A 20,823-nucleotide genomic window follows, 5' to 3' on the forward strand; every position below is an offset into this window, starting at 1 on the left:
GCCCCTGGCTTGGTGGGACCATATGGGATGCCGCCAGGGATTGAACTGCGGTCGCGATCTTTCCTTGGCTAACGCTTGCAAGGCAGACACCTTACCTCTAGCACTACCTCGCCGGCCCTGGTATAAAGCTTCTTTGACACACCTGACAATAGTTCAAAACCACTGGCTGTGACCTACGTTTCTGAGATTCTTGCTGTGTGTAGTAGACTTCTACAACAAGCAATATGACTGCTGCTCTCAGAAATGAAAAATGTTTGCCCTTCACAAAGTGGTGTGGCAGTCTACTTTTCAGTATTTTGGGCCACACCCAGCTGTGGAGTGACCCCTGGTGGTGCTCAGGGGCTATATGTGGTTCTGGAGATTCAAAGGAGGGTTGTACCAACAAAGTTGCATGCAAGGGGAAATGTCTTACTTCCTGTACTGTCTCCCATCCCCAGCATGTCATAGTCTGATGTTATCTGGGGAAGAAGGGGAAGCAAGCAACATGGGAGAAAGAACAAGACCCTTTCTTCAGGTGGGAGTCATGAGGAATTCTTATGCTCGTTTTATAGTTATCTCATTGGGAAGATTATGAGAGAGAATGGATACCCCACAGCTATTTTTTTTTTATGCCAAGTTGGGCAGTATCAATAAAGAAAGGTTATTTGGCCAGTCAAAACATACCGAGCCCTCTTTTTCTGTAAATATTTAACCAGCCAGCACAGCAAACACTGCTTTAACAGCATATAATAAATTATTGAGTACTAAGTGTGGAACCACGGTAAGATAGTTCTAAAATAACAAATACAACAGGATATTTCCTTGGTGGAAAGAACATGCTAAGAAGAATGTTATAAGCAGATACATTCCTGTAGAAAAGGCAAGGCAAAAGCCAAGACATATTTTCCCCTGGGGAGCTCTACGCATGGTATTAAATGTGGTGTCTTCTTAGAGCCAAAATAGCCAAGACTCAGGAAAGTTATCCAGGAACAGGGACAGAGGCTGAGGTGCCAAGAGCAGAATTTTCCAAAACAGGAGCCAAAGTCAATAGCAACAATGGCCAAGGGAAGAAAACAGGGGCCAAGAGAGGCAGCTGGTTCTCAGAATATGAAAAGACTGAATTCTTGAAACAAGGATGCAGATGTGATTACCCTGAAGTCAGTCCAGATCAGTAGCAGATAGGAACCCCACACAATACTGGTCACACATGGTGGCCCAGTAAAATTATAGAAAATGATTAGAAAGAAATTGTTCTCAAGATTTTTCTCATCAAATATCCTCCAACCTTACCCCTAACTTGCCTTTTTAAAAAAGGAGTACCAGAGAACAAGTCAGCCTTGGTTCTAATTAAATGCCAGAAAGAACAGGGAGGGACAGCATAGGAAAGGGGTAGGGAGGGAAAATGAAAGTCATAATGTAAGACAAGAAGTCAGACCAATGATAACTTGGAAGATTCCTCCCAAATTCTGAGTCTGCTCCCCATCATCTGAGATACTTAGATTAGAGAACAAGAACAATAATCCAAGGCCCAGAGAGAACAATCTACCTTGGCTATGCCCTCCTAAGTGTGGAAAAGTTAAAAAGGCAGAAAACTAGTTTCATCTGTAAGAAAATGTTTATTCTTTTGAACCCCATGGGGGGTAGAAAGAATGTAAACCAAAACAAATTTTTAACAAAAATGGCATTCCAAAAGGTAAAAGAATGGAGAAAACCTCAATGAGAACTCAGTAACATTTTCCTTGGTTTTTGCAAAAAGATGAAAAAAAAATCTATGGTAATCTGGATAACACTTTCATGGTGACAATTATACAAGATGATTTTAAAATTGCAAAATGACAGCAACATCAGGGGCCGGGAAGGTGGCACTAGAGGTAAGGTGTCTGCCTTACAAGCGCTAGCCAAGGAACGGACCGTGGTTCGATCCCCCGGCGTCCCATATGGTCCCCCCAAGCCAGGGGCAATTTCTGAGCACATAGCCAGGAGTAACCCCTGAGCGTCAAACGGGTGTGGCCCAAAAACAAAAAAAAACAAAAACAAAAAAAATGACAGCAACATCAAACCTGGCTAAAGGTAGAAGTTTTTTTAAAATCCCCAAAATAAGAACTCTGATTAAAAGGATGAATCTTGTTTTTTGTTTTTTTGTTTTTTTTTTTTTTGGGGGGGGGGGGCACACCTGGCGGTGCTCAGGGGTTACGCCTGGCTATGTGCTCCTAAATAGCTCCTGGCAGGCACAGGGGACCATATGGGACACCAGGATTCGAACCAACCACCTTCGGTACTGGATCGGCAGCTTGCAAGGCAAACACTGCTGTTCTATCTCTCCGTCCCAAAAGGATGAATCTTCTTAATACTTCTATTTTACTGACTTCCTTGTCCTACACTTAATTTGCTTTAAACATGATGTAGCTCAAAATAACAGGAAATTTTAGAAGAACTACATCCTTCCAGAATCCATGGCAAGAAATAAAAACCAATCTATTTTGTTTCTTAATTTTTTCTAATTTCTCAAACAAAATTTTGCTTTGACTCTCCCTTTTCTAGACCCTCTCCCTACTCCACAGATTCTTAAACACTTCTAAAAGTTGTCAGTGCACTTTTTTTTTTAATGGTTTTTGGGTCACACCCGGCAGTGCTCAGGGGTTACTCCTGGCAGGCTTGGGGGACCATATGGGATGCCGGATTTGAACCTCCGTCCTTCTGTGTCTAAGGCAAACGCCTTACCGCTGTGCTATCTCTCCGGCCCCAGTGCAAACACTTTTAAATTGTCAATGTATAATATATATCTGGAACTGAACTTCTTGTGCAGTTCTTAGTTTAAAACTCTTTAAAACAAAAACAAAACACCACCTTGGCACAAGAGCTAAAAAATAGTCGTTTCTTTTAAACAGTCAAACACAAGATGGAGAGTGAAAAATACAGCTAAATGAAATGATTAAAAAAAAAAAAACATGAACTGCAGCTTTTATTAGCCTTCATTACAGTCTCTCATACACAAACACCACCCAGCTCCCTTTCCCAATGCGCATTCCTCAAAACAAATTCAGAGCACTGTGATGTTTCTATGGAAGAAACAAGATAGAGAGACCTATGGTGTCACAAACAGGCCAGCTACCCACCAGTTTTACAGCAGGATTCGCAGTGAGCTTGACAGATAGAAGACAGATTGTGTGTGTGTGTGTGTGTGTTAATTAAAAATCATGAATTTTCCTCTTGAAATGTCTTATCCCAAGGCACTATGAACAAGACTGCTGCTAGCAATTTCCCAGGGTTAAATACACTGATGGGAATACGAACACTGCAAACACAATCCCTGTGACAACCTCACAGCTAATCTCATCATCACCTGAGTCTCCCCTCAGCTTAAGAGTAACACCCCTTGAATTTGTCTGGTCCTTGGATGGGAAATCCATTTTCTCTAGTAGCAACAATCATCTTCTTTAGTGCAGCTATAAAATCAAAGCTGTATTAGCTATATTAGCTATAAAATAAAACTTAACCCACTTTTCTCTAAAAACTAAGTTTCACTATCAGCCCCTATGAATCCAATTTTCAGATTTTCCTAATTTAAGAAACAAAGAGAGGGTGGGAGAGCAAAAAACCTGCTTTTTTTTTTTTTTTTCTTCAAGAGGAAACTGTAATAATACATAAAAGGCAAAACTGGCTACTTGAAATCCAAGAATGGTTTTAATGTATTGGCCGAGAAAAATAAACTGCAAAGTTCTGTGAGGTCTTCTAAAAATTTACAAGAAAAACTGATGGGCAGTTCTAATCGGACCTGGATGTTATCTCCCCCCCTTTAAAAATGACAACATATACAGTCCCACAAATACAATATAAACTTTTTTTATCTTGACTGCCAGAGACATTCCTTTGTGAAGCCTTTTGGTAACCAAATGGTTAAGCAAAACACAAAGCTGGCTTCATTTCTTTAGGGGTTGGTAAACAGAGGCATTGGGATCAAGTCCAGAGGGGCTGGTTTCCACAAATTTAGAAGAGTAGTGGGGAGAAACGGGGCTCAGGGGGCTGGTGGCAGCACTGTATGTTATGCTGGGCATGACGGCCATGACTTCAGCTATCTTCTGTTTTAGGTCCTTGATTTCCTGGTCTTTCTGAAGAATTTGTCCTGGAAGATCAAAGACCCACCATTAGTAAGAAGAGAAAAGTCCCCAAACACACCCTCTTCGGGGTCACTCCTAAGTGGATTCTGTTCAAAATAAATAATTCAGAATATATAAATATAAATATTATATAAATATAATAAATATAAAAATAATATACATATAAATAATTCAGAATAAATAAAGTTTCAGTAGTTTATAAGGCAGACAAACTTTTCCTGAAAAGGGCCAAATAGTAAACAGTTTTGGAATCACGAGTCACATACTGTCTTTTAAATCATATAAATAAAAAGGCAAGAACCATTGTTAGCCCCTGGGTGCTACATGAATAAACAGCAGGCTAGATCTAGAGCAGTGGTCAGCAACCTTTTTTTTCACCTGAACCAAATCTCGCCAAAACCAGGACTGAAATTTATTTTGAGAGCCACACAGGGTACGCACTGACAGAGGCTAGGAGCAGAGTCCTGACTCCTGGAGCAGCCGCCTGGCACACAGAAGAGGCAAATTAAAAGTGGAAAGAGCCACATGTGGCTCGTGACCCGTAGGTTACCAACCACTGATCTAGAATGTGGGCCACAGTTCGTTAAAAAAGTTTATGTGGGTGTGACGATGAGAGGAAATTCAAAGAGGTCAATTTCTAGGAGTCATGATTTAAGCTTAGCAGCCATCTATAACAATCTTAGAGGGTATTCATTTGGTTTTTTTTTGTTTGTTTTTGTTTTTGTTTTTTTACACACAATACTAGAGATCAAACCAACCAGGATCAGTTGCATGTAAAGGAAGTGTCTTAATACCTATACTATCTCTTACCTGGCCCACTGATTTTGAACTTTGACTTCACTTTAATTTTGGGAGGGTGAGGGGTTGGGCCATAACAGACAATGCTCAGGGGTTTCTGCACTCTTGGAATTACTCTTAGCAGTGCTGGGGGACCATATGGGATGCTGAGGATCAAAGTGCTCAAGGGTTACCCTGGCTCTGCATTCAGGAATTACTCCTGCTGTGGTGGGGACAAGATGGGATGCAGAGTTGGCTTTACTATTGGCAAATGCCCTACCTGCTGTACTATCGCACTGACCCCTGGCTTCACTTTTTTTTTTGGTTTTGGTTTGGGTCACATCCGGCAGTGCTCAGGGGTTACTCCTGACTCTATGCTCAGAAATCGCTCCTGGCAGGCTCAGTGGACCATATGGGATGCTGGAATTCGAACCACCTTCCTGCATGCAAGGCAAACACCCTACCTCCATGCTATCTCTTCGGCCCTTTGGCTTCACTTCTTGACCTCTAATACTTTTTGTTGATTTTGAGTCGCATCTGGCAGCATTTGGGGTCACTCCTGCTATGCTGGGATTGAATCGGGGACTTTGGCATAGAATGCATGTGATCAGCCTTTGAGTTATCTCTCTGACTACAGTTGAAATATTTTTTCTGGGAGCAAGAGCTATCTCAAGTATCAGACCAAGAAAACAGAACTGAGGCTTCAGAATCAGTCATGGTAGTTCACTCTGCTGTGGTTCTTCAACAGCAAATTGGACTCTGTGGCTTTGGCATTGAGGTTCTTACTAACTTTACACTGTTCTCCCTACCTCTTGGCAAGGTGTCTCTCAACTGGCACTTGGCTGGGATTTTAATAACATTTCCCTCCTTAGCTTCAGACACACTCCCTGAACTTAGCTCCTACATGGCACTTCCCTATTTATGCTTCTTTTGATATCTTCTCTGCATTAACAGCTAAGGGTCCCCAAATTTCAGAAAGTCACCCCTGATTTCTACTGTGCTCTCTCAAATCCTCTGCCTTGACAGTAGGCCTTTCTACTTGTTTTACCCTGGGTGTAGCAATTTTCAAAACACAGTTAACAAGGCACACAGAGGACCCGGAGAGAGCATGGAGGTAGGGCATTTGCCTTGCATGCAGAAGGACGGTGGTTTGAATCCTGGCATCCCATATGGTCCCCTGAGCCTGCCAGGAGTGATTTCTGAGCACAGAGCCAGGAGTAACCCCTGAGTGTTGCCGGGTGTGACCCCAAAACAAACAAACAAAAAAACCCCAAAAAACAAAAAACAAAAACAAAACAAGGCACACAGGGTCAAGCTGCCTTTATAACAAAAGGTTATATGTCTTCTTCACACTCGTCTCATGAGTTTTGAAGTCTTCCAGAAACTACAATGACATATAAAATTGTAAAGATTGAGTCCAAAATTAAAATATTTGCTGTATAATAAAGAAATTACCATTTTCTCTATTTTTTTTTTGCGTTTTATAAAAATATGTATTATGTGGGGCTGGAGAGATAGCATGGAGGTAAGGCTTTTGCCTTTCATGCAGAAGGTCAGCGGTTCGAATCCTGGCATCCCATATGGTCCCCCAAGCCCATCAGGAGTGATTTCTGAGTGTGGAGCCAGGAGTAACCCCTGAGTGCTGCCAGGTGTGATCCAAAAACCAAAAAAAAAAAAAAAAAAAAAAAAGTATTATGTGTTAACAGTATGTTGATGACTTTTAAATAAACATATTTATATTTTCATTTAAGGGAGCCACACCAAGTTGTGCTCAATGATGCTCAAGGCTTACTTGGGTTGGGGTTGGGTGGGGCTGGGGTGTATAAGTGCTGCTGGGGACTGATCCCAGCTTGCAAGCAATGCAAGCATTTTACCAACTGGTGTTTCAACTTCTAATAGATAAATAAATACTGGTAGATGTAATCCATCTGAAAATGAGTGCTCCATAATTCTTAATGTCAAGTGGTCCCTATGACCAAAAGTGAGCATCACTGCCATAATCAATTTCCTACCCCCATGAACTTGTATATCTTATAAGATTTAAAAGACTGCAATCTCTTGGAATTACTCTTGGCAGTGCTGGGGGACCATAGGGGATCCTGGGGATCAAACTGCTCAAGGGTTACCACTTGCTTTGCATTCGGGAATTACTCCTGCTGGTACTGGTTGGAAAGAGAGTATAAGCAGGTAGGATGCTTGCCTCATATGCGGCTAACCTGGTCTCAACCCCTGGCCCCCTGTATGGTTCCCTGAGTTCAGAGTCAAGAGTAAGCCAAGTACTATAGGGTCTACTGAGTAACACTTTGGTGACCCCCAAGCCAGGGGTAAATGGAATTATAATTTTAAACTTGGTTTTCTTTTCTAGTACAAAGTCTTGTACAGAGTACAAATTCTCTGGGAATATCTACTGAAATATTCCTTTCCTTTTACTATGTGAACCATTAAAATGGTTTTTTGAGTTGGAGAGATAATACAGTCCAGCAGGTAGAGTGCTTGCCTTGCACATGTCTGATCCATGTTCAATCTCTACAACCTCATAGATTCTCCCAAGGCCCCCAGGAGTGATCCTAATTGCAGAGCTAGGAGTTAGTTCTGACCACAGCCATGTGTGGCCTCCCCTCCCATTCCCCTAAAAAGAACCAAATTTTTTTTAGTGATTTATTTGTACCTAATCATTTTATTGGCTAAAATCCAAATTTCTTTTGATTAGATCCTAACATCTGTGTCCAGAAGCATCTCATGCTACGTACATGTCACTGAACAGTAAAGTCTAAGTTTCTTCCCAGCGTACAAGGTTCAGCAAAAGTAGCTATGGATTCTGACTCTAAGTCGCTCCAATACTCAGACCTGGTTTGACGTGCTTAACTCCTAGATGAAATAGCTCACTCACTCTCTTTTCTTCTGTTTCAACTCAAATACTGTTTTTTCTTAGTATCATCCCTGTCAATCTACCAGCTCTACCCTCCCTCACACATGCATACAACCTTTCTTGCCACTGTTTTATTTTACTACATTTCTCACCATCTGACATTTCATGTATTTGTCTGTCAGAGATTCTCATAGTGGCTGCACAGAGGGTCCCAGAAAATAAATATCTATCTATCTATCTATCTATCTATCTATCTATCTATCTATCTATCTATCTATCTATCTATCTATCTATCTCACTTCCTTCCCAGGGTCCCAGTAAATATCTATCTATCTATCTATCTATCTATCTATCTATCTATCTATCTATCTATCTATCTATCTATCTATCAATACTACATTTCTCACCATCTGACATTTCATGTATTTGTCTGTCAGAGATTCTCATAGTGGCTGCAGAGGGTCCCAGAAAATAAATTATCTATCTATCTATCTATCTATCTATCTATCTATCTATCTATCTATCTATCTATCTATCACACTTCCTTCCCAGGGTCCCAGTAAATATCTATCTATCTATCTATCTATCTATCTATCTATCTATCTATCTATCTATCTATCTATCTATCTATCTATCAATCAAACATACTTCCTTCCCATCAGTCTTCATTTACAACCTTCACTACAGCCAAGTAAAGCCATTTGTTGCTCTGAATATACTTGAAGTCCTCTTGGCTTCTCTGATCTTGACCAAGTTTTCTCTTTTTAGCTTATCTTTAAATCTTACCGGGGCCGGTGAGGTGGTGCTAGAGGTAAGGTGTCTTCCTTGCAAGCACTAGCCAAGGAAGGACCGTGGTTCGATTCCACGGTGTCCCATATGGTCCCCCCAAGCCAAGGGCAATTTCTGAGTGCTTAGCCAGGAGTAACCCCTGATCATCAAATGGGTGTGGCCCGAAAAACCAAAAAAAAAAAAATCTTACCACACCCAACATTTCTTCTTCAATGAGTTAATCTCTTCTCATCATTTAAGACTCAGGTCAGACATAAACTACCTGAAGAGAGGGCCATATTTAACTCCCCAGACTGGCTTAATTGCTGCTTCTCTATGCTTTCAAATCTCTGTACACACAGTTACATCAGCACATTTTGGTGATTTGACAGTTCTCTGTGCCCTTAATTCTGCAAACTTCTCATGCATAGAAAGTCAGAACTCCTTTATATATACAGTGCACTTGATATCTCATCTCAAAATATATCTTCAGAATAAACCAATGTGATGAATCATATGATGTCATTCCTTGATAAGTGAGCACTAGGTAACTTGCAAAAACCACTGAAAACTGAAATGTCTTTGATTCAGAGTTCTAAAGAGCTCTGTTCTCTGTATCCCTGTTCATTTTCAGACAGACCCCTTAACTGGGACACTTTATTTTCCTACCTTGGGCAATTTCAAGCTGTCGCTTTGCATCCCCAAGTGCAGAGAATAGGTCCAGCTTGATTCTTGTCTCTGCACTCAAGCTGTTCTCCAGATGCTGTGTTTTATCTTGCATGGCTGAGAGGGCTGACATTAACACTTCAGTATCCTTCTCATTTTCCTTATACTTTCGAAGTTCCTATCAATATGACCAAACAAGATAGTTTGATATGAATGTTTACAAATTAGTCTAAAATCACAAATCAAATCTTACTATAATTGACTGGTATAGAAGAAAGAATCCTGCTGGTTCATAGATTAGAATTTGTTACTTATAGCAAGTGCAATATATCTATTTACATGTTGATGTGCAATACAAAAACATTTAACAAATAAGTTGACTTTGTTAGGATCTATAGAGATGACAATGATCTCTAAATAAAACATATTTTTGGAGCTGAAGAGATAAAACATGGGTAAGCTACTTTTGTTGCATGCAGTCAACCCAGAAAAAAATCCCCAGCACCCATATGGTCCCCTGAACCCTGCCAGGGATGAATCCTGAACACAGAACCAGGAATAATCCCTGAGTAGACCTGGGCATGACCCCAAACAAAATAAAACAAACAGAAAACCCCAAAATACTTTCTCTACTACAAGCCTAAACCAGAACCACAAAACAACGAATATCCTTCTTGCTGATACAAAGGGCCAGGGTGATTGCTCAAAGTACCAGAGTATATGTTTTCATATACTCTAAAAATCTGGCATCCCAAACTTGGTTCCTGAAGCATCACCAGGAGCAACACCTGGGCACTGCTGGGTATGGCACCCAAACAAAACAAAGTAAAAAAATCAAGTTATGATTAAGAAGACTAAAAAAATGTTTTGTGGTTGGATTATGAGAGATTCTTTTTTGAATTTTAATATGGTTCTCTTCAATAAAATATTCATAGAGACAGCTGAAGGACAGGAGTTTATTTTTTGGATGCTGGAACCCTAGTTTTAACTCCTAGTACCACATGGTCCTCCCTTAGCACTGAAGTTATGAGTAACCCTTAAACATTTCTGGGTATGGCTGAAAACAGTAACAAAAAGATAAATTTACATACTAGAGAGATAGTGTAGCAAGTAAAAGTGTTTGCCTTGCACACAACTGACCTAGGTTCTATTCCTGGTACCCTATCTGGTCCCTGAGCCCACGAGGAGTGATCCCTGAGCACAGAACCATGAAGTAAGTCCTAAGCACTGACAGGTGAGGCCTGAAAATTGAAAATAAATTCACAATTACTTGTTGTTTTACCAGGTTCTTTTTTCCTTTGCTGGCAGTGTTAGGCTACATCTTGCTCTGTGCTCAGGGTTTACTCTTATTGTGTTTAAGTGTCACATGTTGTGCAAGGGATAGAACCAAGGTTGGCCACATGCAAGGTAACATTTGTACTGTCTCTCTGAACCATTTACCAAATGTTTTAAGAGGTCTTAAAACATCTGCAGAATACCTATAGAAATATTCAATGTGTTTACATTTTTTTGTTTGTTTTTTTGGGTCACACCCAGCAGCGCTCTGGGGTTACTCCTGGCTCTACACTCAGAAATCGCTTCTGGCAGGCTCAGGGAACTATATGGGATGCCAGGATTCGAACCACTGACCTTCTACATCCAAGGCAAACCCTTACCATGCTATCTCTCCGGCCCCATATGTTTACATTTTTGGTGTAAGTAGAGATGAAGAGTTTTAGAGATTTGTTCCCATCCATATCTGCTGCCAGCTTTACTATATGCTTTAGGACTTGTCTCTAGGTGATCTATTCTACTGACCTACTAGTAATAGTTTTATTTAATAGTTTTAAATTGAATCACCATATACAGAGTTTCATGATTTTCAGTCATACAATGTTTCAACATCTATCCCTACATCAGTGCATATTTCCCACCACCAATGTCCCTCGTGTCCCTCTCTGCTCTCCCCACATTCCCTGCGGCCTCTCTGGCAGACATTTTTCCTTTTTTTGGTTTGATTTTGGGCCACATCTGTGATGCTCAGGGGTTACTACTGACTCTGCACTCAGGAATCACTCCTGGCATGCTCTGGGGACCATACTGGATGCCAGGGATCGAAAATGGGTTGGATGCATTGGCAGACACACACCTCTTTGTCACTGTGTTTTGCAATATTGTTACTGAAGGAGCATCATGCATACCACTTTATCTCCTTTCAGGAACCATTCTTGTCCAGAGTGATCATTTCTAATTATCACTACTTGGACTAGTTCCCTGGTCCCCGTCTCTATTGTCTTTGAGCATTTTACTCTACTATCTTTTTCTTTTTTTAATATCCCACAATGAGTTCCTTGAAGAGTCAAAGTCAAGTTCTTGGCTTAAGTAGTCAAAGAACGGGCCCGGAGAGATAGCACAGCGGCATTTGCCTTGCAAGCAGCCGATCCAGGACCAAAGGTGGTTGGTTCAAATCCCGGTGTCCCATATGGTCCCCAGTGCCTGCCAGGAGCTATTTCTAAGCAGACAGCCAGGAGTAACCCCTGAGCACCGCCGGGTGTGGCCCAAAAAACAAAAAAAAAAAAAAAAAAAAAAAAAAAAAAAAAAAGTAGTCAAAGAACATCAAAGCCCCTGCAAACTAGTTATTTCTCAGAAACATCAGCCTTCCTTATCATGTGCTGCTGAAGTGCAAATCTTAGAGGCATACCAAAAGGTGCCATCTTCAGAGCAATAACACAGTGGGGAGGGCATTTGTCTTGAACATGGCAGACCCAGGTTCAATCTCTGGCATCCTATATGGTCCTCCAAGTCTGCCAGGAGTAATTTCTGAGCACATAACTAGGAGTAACGTCTGAGCACTGCTAGGTATGCACAAAAAACAAAACTATACAGGTACCATCTCCAGGTTGCAAAATAGAGTACAACCCTAATATAGACAAATTAAAATTTAAGAGCCTTTTGTTCCGTGCTTACCTGAACTTTTAGTTCTAGTTCTCTGATCTGGTCTTCTTTTACCTTCATGTCCATTGTGAGCTTCTTGCCCTCTGCTTCTAATTCTCTGATCCGATTCCGTAAGGTTTCAGTACACTCTCCCCTTTAGAAAGAGATAAGAAGGAAACAGATCTTTAAAATTAAAGATTTATATTACAGGACAAATATTTCTCTTCAATTCCAGTGTCAACTGGGTTTCACGTTTTTACTCAATATGCTTATTCTTTCTGTTCTCTGACATTTTCAACAATGGTTTAAAATAATTACACTAATTGGAGTCGGAGTAGTAGCACAGTGGTAGGGTGTTTGCCTTGCATGACCTAGGATAGATACAGATTCGATCTCCGGCATCCTATATGGTCCTCCAAGCCTTCCAGGAGTGACTTCTGAGCAGAGAGCCAGGAGTAACCCTGAATGCCACCAGGTGTGGCTCAAAACATTCCCCCCAAATAAATAATTACACTAATTAGGTGTCTAATATGAGCCAGGTATCAGGAATCTGATCCCTAGTCTCAAGGCCAGGAGTAAGCCCTGACTACAGCAGAGCTCCTATCCCCAAAATACACAGGGCATATGTTCTGTTTTCCAGATAGAAATCGATTATACAGATATATTAATCCAAGGCAATTTGATTTGTAGGTCAAAGAACTGGAATAAAAATAAGATGTGGAGTGTTCAAGATTTTACCTTACACTTTAAACGGAAAAACTTGACAATAAGGCAAGAGAGTACGCAACAGGCTGAGTGCTGCTGTGCCCATTTCAATCTTAAAAGCACTGAAGGTGGGCCCAGAGAGATAGCACAGCAGCGTTTGCCTTGCAAGCAGCCGATCCAGGACCTAAGGTGGTTGGTTCGAATCCCGGTGTCCCATATGGTCCCTCGTGCCTGCCAGGAGCTATTTCTGAGCAGACAGCCAGGAATAACCGCTGAGCAATGCCGGTGTGGCCCAAAAACCAAAAAAAAAAAAAAAAAAAAGCACCGAAGGTTCCACAATTATACAATAAGATGCATATCCACAAGCATCAACACGTGACGCTAAATAGCCCCTCAAAACAAAGTGGAAAAAAACAAAAACAAAACACCCCTCACAAATAGACCACACCTTGGACTAGAAAGTAATAATAGTTCTGTAAAGGAAAAAAATTTCAAGGACTCTCTCTCAAAGAGAGTTCCAATCATTAATCTTATACAAAGTGACTAGTAGCACTTTGCCCACAGATGGCAATTCCCTAATCTTATTTTATAAATAAGATGACTAGATGGGGCTTAAATTAGTTAAAAGTAATTCATCTGTGCACAATTGCTGTATTTCAAATCCTGCCCAAGGCACCAAATCTCCCATGTGTGTCTGGGTATAAGAATAGTCGATCTTGGAGCAAGCACTCAGGTGACCGTACCTAGACGCAGCGGCAAATGCAACAGCCCGGGCGGCAGTAGCTTCTTCTAACTTCTTCCTTTTTTTCTCTTCCATTAACTGCTTTTCTACGAAACTTCGAGCTTCCTGTTCGGCTTTTAGTTTTTTCTCCAACTGGCTGATACTCTGCTTGTCTTTTTGCTTCATCTGTACAGCATTGTGTAATCTATATGAAAATGATTGTCATACAAAGTCTTACATTAGTCTGTCATGATTCCTACTAACAAGCTAAAACAACAAATGACAAATATAACCTCTAAGGGTACCTAAGAGGAAAATGATTTACAGAAGGTAATCTACAGAGAGAGTTAAAGCTACAGCTAATCAGAAGGCCAAATAACTGTGCAGAATTAATTCTAGTGTCAAGGCACCCTGAAAGAAATTGAAACCAGGGGCCAGAGCAATAGCACAGCAGGTAGGGCATTTGTCTTGCAGTGGCCGGCCCAATTTGATCCCCAGCAGCCCAAAGTGTCTCCTGAGCCTGCCAATTTTAATATATATGCTGCTGAAGCGAGCACGTAAACAAATTTCTATATTGTAAATATTACTATTAATACAAAAGTTCTATTTTTGCGGAGTAGCTGTTAAATGAGAAAAATGGTACATAATAGTACTTCGAAGTAGATAAGTATGTATAGTTTTATAATATGATGATGAATATCTGGCATTAAAACAAATACTTTATTTAAAACAACTTCTGCTAAGGCTCTTTGTCACCATGAATCGTGGTTTCCAATCCCTGGAAATAAGAGAATCAATGAGGTCACCTGGCTCATGACAAAGGCCTAAAAGGTACACACTTGTTCTGTAGCAGCTCATTCTCTTGCCGGAGTTGGCCCATTTCTGAGCGAATCCCTCGCTCAGTGCTTGAGAGGGAGCTGATCTGACTGCGGAGCTCTTGTTCCACTTGTCGGCTAGCCTGCAGGTCAGCCTTTAACTTTTTAATGTCTTGTTCCAGCCTAAGAGAAGGAGAAATACAGCATATTTATTACGTAAAGGACACTGGGAAAAAGTCTGGCTGAAGTCCTGGATCCCCCTGGCAGTTCTAGCTATTACCAGAACTCCAGCAAGCAATTTTTTTTTTTGCCATACCCAGCGGTGCTCAGGGGCTACTTCCAGCAATGTGTTCAGGGATACTAGGAAACTAGGAGCTAAAGATAGATTCAGGCCTCCCCATAGTACTGCTATGAGCTATCTCCCTGGTCCTGCAATTTGCATTTTGTTGAATGCTTCTGCCTGAATCCCATCTCTTCCCACCAGAGAATATCTTCTGACTTTGCTTCAAATTTTATGAATACTGATAGGTCAATGGAGTACTTGTGAATATCTAAGCTTTTAATAAAGGAGAAAAGGAAGGCAAAGAGAAGGTGACTTTAGGATAGGTAAGGAAACCTTTTCCTAGTGAGGAATTCCCCATACCCACAATCAAGGGAGTTAACTTTCTAATATCTGGCTCCAGGCCTACCAGGTTTCAAGACAGAGCAGTATATCCTAAAGTGGGCAATACTTTAAATACTTAAAAAGCAAAAGTACCATAACCAGGGAAGAACTGTAATAGTTTTGCTTTTTGTTAGAAGAAGTAAATTTCCAGGGGAAAACTAAGTAATTCTTTTCTTTTTCTCCCCCTAAAAAGGGGTGAGTAGGTCAAATAAGTCTGACAACCTCTGTGAAAGATCAGTGTCTACTGCTGGAGATTCCCTTCTACCATGGGCCTAGAAAAAAAGAGTGTCTGAAAAAACCTCCTGAAATAGCTAATATCCTCACTAAATGGTATTCACACTTCTGGTGATTTTGAAAGGAGAGATTTCATTAGACTTGGCAACAATTTAAAAAAGGAACAAATTGCATGCTCTCACAATCAGAAGAAAATTCCATCTGTGAACCAAAGATTATCATTTTGATTACTTCTATTCTTTTTTTTTTTTTTTTTTTTTTGGTGCTGGAGAATCACACCCAGTCTTCACATATACAAGGCAAGCACTCTTATCACTGAGCTATTTTCCCAAGCCTATTTATTTTCTTTAAAACACTAATAGTTTTACTTTAAGTGATATATAGAAAGATCTATCATATGTCCATTAAGACCAAAAAGTATCAACAAAAAATATAAAAATCAAATCTCATAAAAGGGATTTTTAGTTTTATTAGGATAAACAAATTAAGGTACTTTAAATAAAAAGTTATAAATATAGGGCCCGGAGAGATAGCACAGCGGCGTTTGCCTTGCAAGCAGCCGATCCAGGACCAAAGGTGGTTGGTTCGAATCCCAGTGTCCCATACGGTCCCCTGTGCCTGCCAGGAGCTATTTCTGAGCAGACAGCCAGGAGTAACCCCTGAGCACTGCCGGGTGTGACCCAAAAACCAAAAAAAAAAAAAAAAAAAAAAAAAGTTATAAATATGGCTCACATCTCTAGGGACAGTTTGGAGCCAGTTTAGGCTGCCTTTCCCTGGGCCTTTGTACTTCCAGAAGTCCTGGCAGTTATGGCCATGATCCAGAGCCTTTGCCATGTCTGCAAAAGTGGCCAACACCATAGACTCATCTAACTCTTGAAAGGAAGTCCTATTAGCAAGAAAAACTCATGGATATATCAGCCTCACAGCTAACTGCACTGGGGTTCATCCTTTGGAGGGGCCCCATGAACCACTGCTGTATTCACATGAGATCATCAGTCCAGGTCCACAAACCCTTAAAGTCATGGACTATATAGCTAGATATAGTGTGTGTGTATATATATATATATATACCACCACCATAATTTTATTACTGATTTCCCAACAGGAATACATCAAATTAGATGTGAAATTATAGAAGCCACTTAAGGGGCCGGGTAGGTGGCGCTGGAGGTAAGGTGTCTGCCTTGCAAGCGCTAGCCAAGGAAGGACCGCGGTTCGATCCCCCGGCATCCCATATGGTCCACCCAAGCCAGGGGCGATTTCTGAGCACATAGCCAGGAGTAACCCCTGAGCGTCAAACGGGTGTGGCCCAAAAACCAAAAAAAAAAAAAGAAGCCACTTAAGCTCAAGAAACAGAACCAACAGCAGAATGCTAAGCTAGCAACATACAGCTTAATAGACCATAAAATAATAACATAACAACCCCATTTTGAGATGACAATTTCACAAATTTTCTTTTTTCCCAATAATTCCATTATCATTTAGTTGTACCAAGCAATATTAAGTAAATTATTTGAATGTGCCAAGGGACAGGCTTCAGGGAGGTTGGGAAACTAATGACAAAGGTGAAGGGAATGTTACACTGGGTAGAGTTGGTGTTGGAATACTGAATGTCAAAAATAATTATATTATGAACCATTCTGTAAAGCACAATGTCTAAAATAGGGAATTTAATTTATAAAAAGAACATAAGTGGCTTTTCCAAAAGTTTTTGTTTGTTTTAAGTTTGTGGGCCATACTTAGCGGTGCAATTGCTTTGGCCCCCGAAGTGAATTTTTTTTTGGGGGGGAAGGGGGGGAATACCCGGTGGTGAACTAATATTACTCCTGGTTCTGCATTTAGAAATAATTCAGGGGCTGGAGAGATAGCACAGCAGCGTTTGCCTTGCAAGCAGCCAATCCAGGACCTAAGGTGGTTGGTTCGAATCCTGGCATCCCATATGGTCCCCCGTGCATGCCAGGAGCTATTTCTAAGCAGATAGCCAGGAGTAACACCTGAGCGCCGCCAGGTATGGCCCAAAAACCAAAAAAAAAAAGAAAAAAAAGAAAAAAGAAAAAAGAAAAAAAAATCATTCAGGTCAGGCTCGGGAGACCATGTGGGATTCTAGGGATCAAACCCAGGTTGGCTGTGTGCAAGGCAAATGTCCTACCCATTGTGCTATCACTCCAGCCCCACAAAAGATTTTTTTTTTGTTTTTGTTTTTCAGGCCACACCCGTTTGATGCTCAGGGGTTACTCCTGGCTTAGCGCTCAGAAATTGCCCCTGGCTTGGGGGGACCATATGGGACGCGGGGGTGGGGGGGATCGAACCGAGGTTGCAATCTTTCCTTGGCTAGCGCTTACAAGGCAGATACTTTACCTCTAGCGCCACTTCGCCAGCCCCCCACAAAAGATTTTTTAAATAAAACAACAAAATCCATTTTCAGTAACATGGGAGAGAGGGTCTATGAATAAGTACAAGGTAGAAAAAAAATAACAAATGTTCAGTAAGAACTATGTATCACACATTATTCTATAGGTTTTTATCATTCCTATTCTTTTGTTTTGTTTTGTTTTTTTGGGCCACACCCGTTTGACACTCAGGGATTACTCCTGGCTATGCGCTCAGAAATCGCTCCTGGATTGGGGGGACCATGTGGGACGCTGGGGGATAGAACCGCGGTCCGTCCTATGCTAGCGCTTGCAAGGCAGACACCTTACTTCTAGCGCCACCTTCCCGGCCCCATCCCATTCTTATAGATGAAGAAATATAAACTAGAAAGGTTCTAGACTGAGGTTATATAGTCTAACTCCCCAGTCCATGCTTCACTAGTAGTGTAACTATAGCTATACTACATCAGTCTTGGCATGGTTTGTATAATAGTGTCAATCACTTGAATTCTCAAGAGCAAGTATGGAAATTAAATTGGTCTCAAAGGTTGTTCAGATTTTGGAGAAGCAGAGAGTAAGAAGGGGGCATTCTAAGTAAGGAGGGACATGATCAAAGGCAGGCATAGCCACAGTAATCAGTCCAATCTGAAGACTTGTATGGGAGAGTGAGAAAGGCAAATGCCCTTTGGCACCAAAGTCAGTTTTTTCTTATGAGACTTTATCCATTAATACAAAATATTAAGAAAGACTATTTCCAGAGGACAATGGTAATCTCTCTTTGAAGTTAGCCCACTGGACTAAATTTCCAAGACCCATCACTTTGATTAATAACTATTTAATAATGTTTCCTGGCTTCCTTGAGAAAACCAAAGAGTTGTTTTCTTTACCAAACTAACATTTGCCAACTAGAAAAATCTCTAAAACTGAAAGTCTTAACATATCTCCCAGGCATAGAAACTAGTTCTACTGCGTCTAGCTAGGAGCACAGCCTGATACACCTTGTGCTCCAGAGTGATGTCCAGTGTTCAGTCTCTTGACACACAGCTCACTCCCCAGAAAAGAGTCACATGTCAACATCACCCCTCACTTTTCCCCACTGCCAGGGTTATTCCAGTTGAATACACTTCCAGAAAAGCTATAAACAATTACAGACTGGCATTATACCATCCCCAAATCATCCCTCAGTCATCTGAGGAAATCCAAGGGATATTTTCCAAAACAGGTAGATGACGTCAGGTTATCTCCATAAAGTTTGGCTGAAAACATGTTAAGCAATTAATTTATCTTGGGAAGTCAATTTCACAATCTGAAGATTTTGTTCTTTAGTCAAAGGGGTGAATCTAACAATGATTTCCATGACTTAGTTAATGGTATTTGGAATCAAGAATCTAGATTCAGCTTTGGTCAACTATGCAATGTTGGCAAGGCATGTGACCTGCCAGGACTCAGTTTCTCCACCAGAAGCTAATGATTCTAAAGTTCCTCCCAGTTCAGTCAGTCTAGTATTTCTAGGCCTGACACACTTAGCAATGACTCTTGATCTGCTTCTTCCGATTAGCAACCTAAGATGTATCATATGCAGAGACATAGGAATCAAGTTTCACATAGCTATCCAACTAGGTCAAACATGTGCCATAGTGGGATGAAAAAGTTAAATCTGCAGTGGCTAAATTTTAATAATTTAGTGGTTATTTACTTTTCTACATTTTTCATCTAAAAATAGCCCGTTTCTGGGTCAGAGAGATAGTAGAATGGGTAAACGTACACAGCCAACTGGAGTATGATCCCTGACACTACATATGATTCTTTAAGCACCACCAGGAGTGACCACTGAGTGCAGAGTCAGGAGTAAACCTGAGTACTGCCTGCGTGGCCAAAAAGAAAAATAAGCTTATTGAAAAAAAAATAAAAAAAAATGCAGAGTTAACACAGTTATAGAGTAAAAGATTCAAATGGTCTAAATTAGAGTTTCTGGATATCATAATACACTCACACACAACATAGAACTAAAAAAAATTTTGTTTATGATAAATATCACAATACAATACACACAAAATGCTGTGGTTACAAGGATATATGCACTTAAAAATTCACAAGTTATAGATAATACATATATATTTTGTGGCTATCTACTTCAATTTAAAGTTTTCTTTAAAAATTAAAATTTTAACCAAATTTTTGTAGGACAAAGGCAGGAAATAAAGGCACTTTCTACTTTCATGAGTCCTGTGGAACTAGTTGCATGTTTAACAAGGCAGCCCAATCATGCCATTTATCAACTTAAAATATTACCTACTCTGTCTAGGGACTTTACCTAGATACTGCACCTAATTTAATTGTGATGAGGTGATATTGTATAGGGACCACACTTAAATGTGCTCAGAGCTTACTCCTGGCAAGTCTGAGGGCCATATGTAGTGCTGATGATTAATCTTGGGTAAGCGACAAACAAGGGGGGAAGCACCCTACTTGCTGTACTATTGTTCTAGCCATTACTGATAATTTTGAAAAACAATGGGGCCGGAGAGATAGATGGAGGTAAGGCATTTGCCTTGCATGCAGAAGGATGGTGGTTCAAATCCCAGCATCCCATATGGTCACCTGAGCCTGCCAGAAGTGCCAGGTGTGACCCAAAAACCAAAAACAAAACAAAAAACATTCAATTTCCAAACTTACAAAACTACCTCTGAAGTCCAGCATCCAGTAAAACTCACAAATGGTAATGGAACATCACTTCATCAAATCTCTACTTAAATGGCTAAGTTAGCTTCAAAGAAAAATCACCAAACTGATAATTGCTGTTAACCACTATGAGCTAAAGCTATAGATCTTCTTTTTCTTACCAACAAAGGGATACAGTAATTTAATTTTACAGTGCTCAAGGTACTACATGCAGTGCCAGGGTCTGAACCCAGATAAGCTGCATGAAAGACAAGCACCCTATCCACTTTATTATCTCACACTCATGTAAAATTTAAGGGGGGGGGAGAGAGAGGAGAGAGAGAGAGAGAGAGAGAGAGAGAGAGAGAGAGAGAGAGAGAGAGAGAGAGAGAGAGAGAGAGAGAGAGAGAGAGAGAGAGAGAGAGAGAAAGAGAAAGAGAGAGAGAGGGAACAGGATATAAGGTACTTTCCTTCATGCAGCCAACCCCAGTTCCCTTATACCAGGGTAAGGGGGGGAGAGAGAGAGAGGAGAGAGAGGAGAGAGAGAGAGAGAGAGAGAGAGAG

General features: G+C 40.7%; 1 protein-coding gene across 1 annotated transcript in view; it reads right to left on the bottom strand.

Annotated features, from left to right (window-relative positions):
- Nucleotides 1-3,644: 3,644 nt before the first annotated feature.
- Nucleotides 3,645-20,823, bottom strand: part of MACO1 (macoilin 1) — a 94,766-nt gene continuing 77,587 nt past the window's right edge. The window contains exons 7-11 of the mRNA XM_049774729.1: nt 14,356-14,514; nt 13,539-13,721; nt 12,124-12,244; nt 9,181-9,355; nt 3,645-4,102 (exon numbers count right to left, since the gene is read on the bottom strand). Of these exons, the coding sequence (XP_049630686.1) occupies nt 3,900-4,102; nt 9,181-9,355; nt 12,124-12,244; nt 13,539-13,721; nt 14,356-14,514 (841 nt within the window). The 3' untranslated portion in view covers nt 3,645-3,899. The remainder of the gene's footprint in view (nt 4,103-9,180; nt 9,356-12,123; nt 12,245-13,538; nt 13,722-14,355; nt 14,515-20,823) is intronic.

This window comes from Suncus etruscus, chromosome 6 (assembly GCF_024139225.1).
Source record: "Suncus etruscus isolate mSunEtr1 chromosome 6, mSunEtr1.pri.cur, whole genome shotgun sequence".
NCBI lineage: Eukaryota > Metazoa > Chordata > Mammalia > Eulipotyphla > Soricidae > Suncus > Suncus etruscus.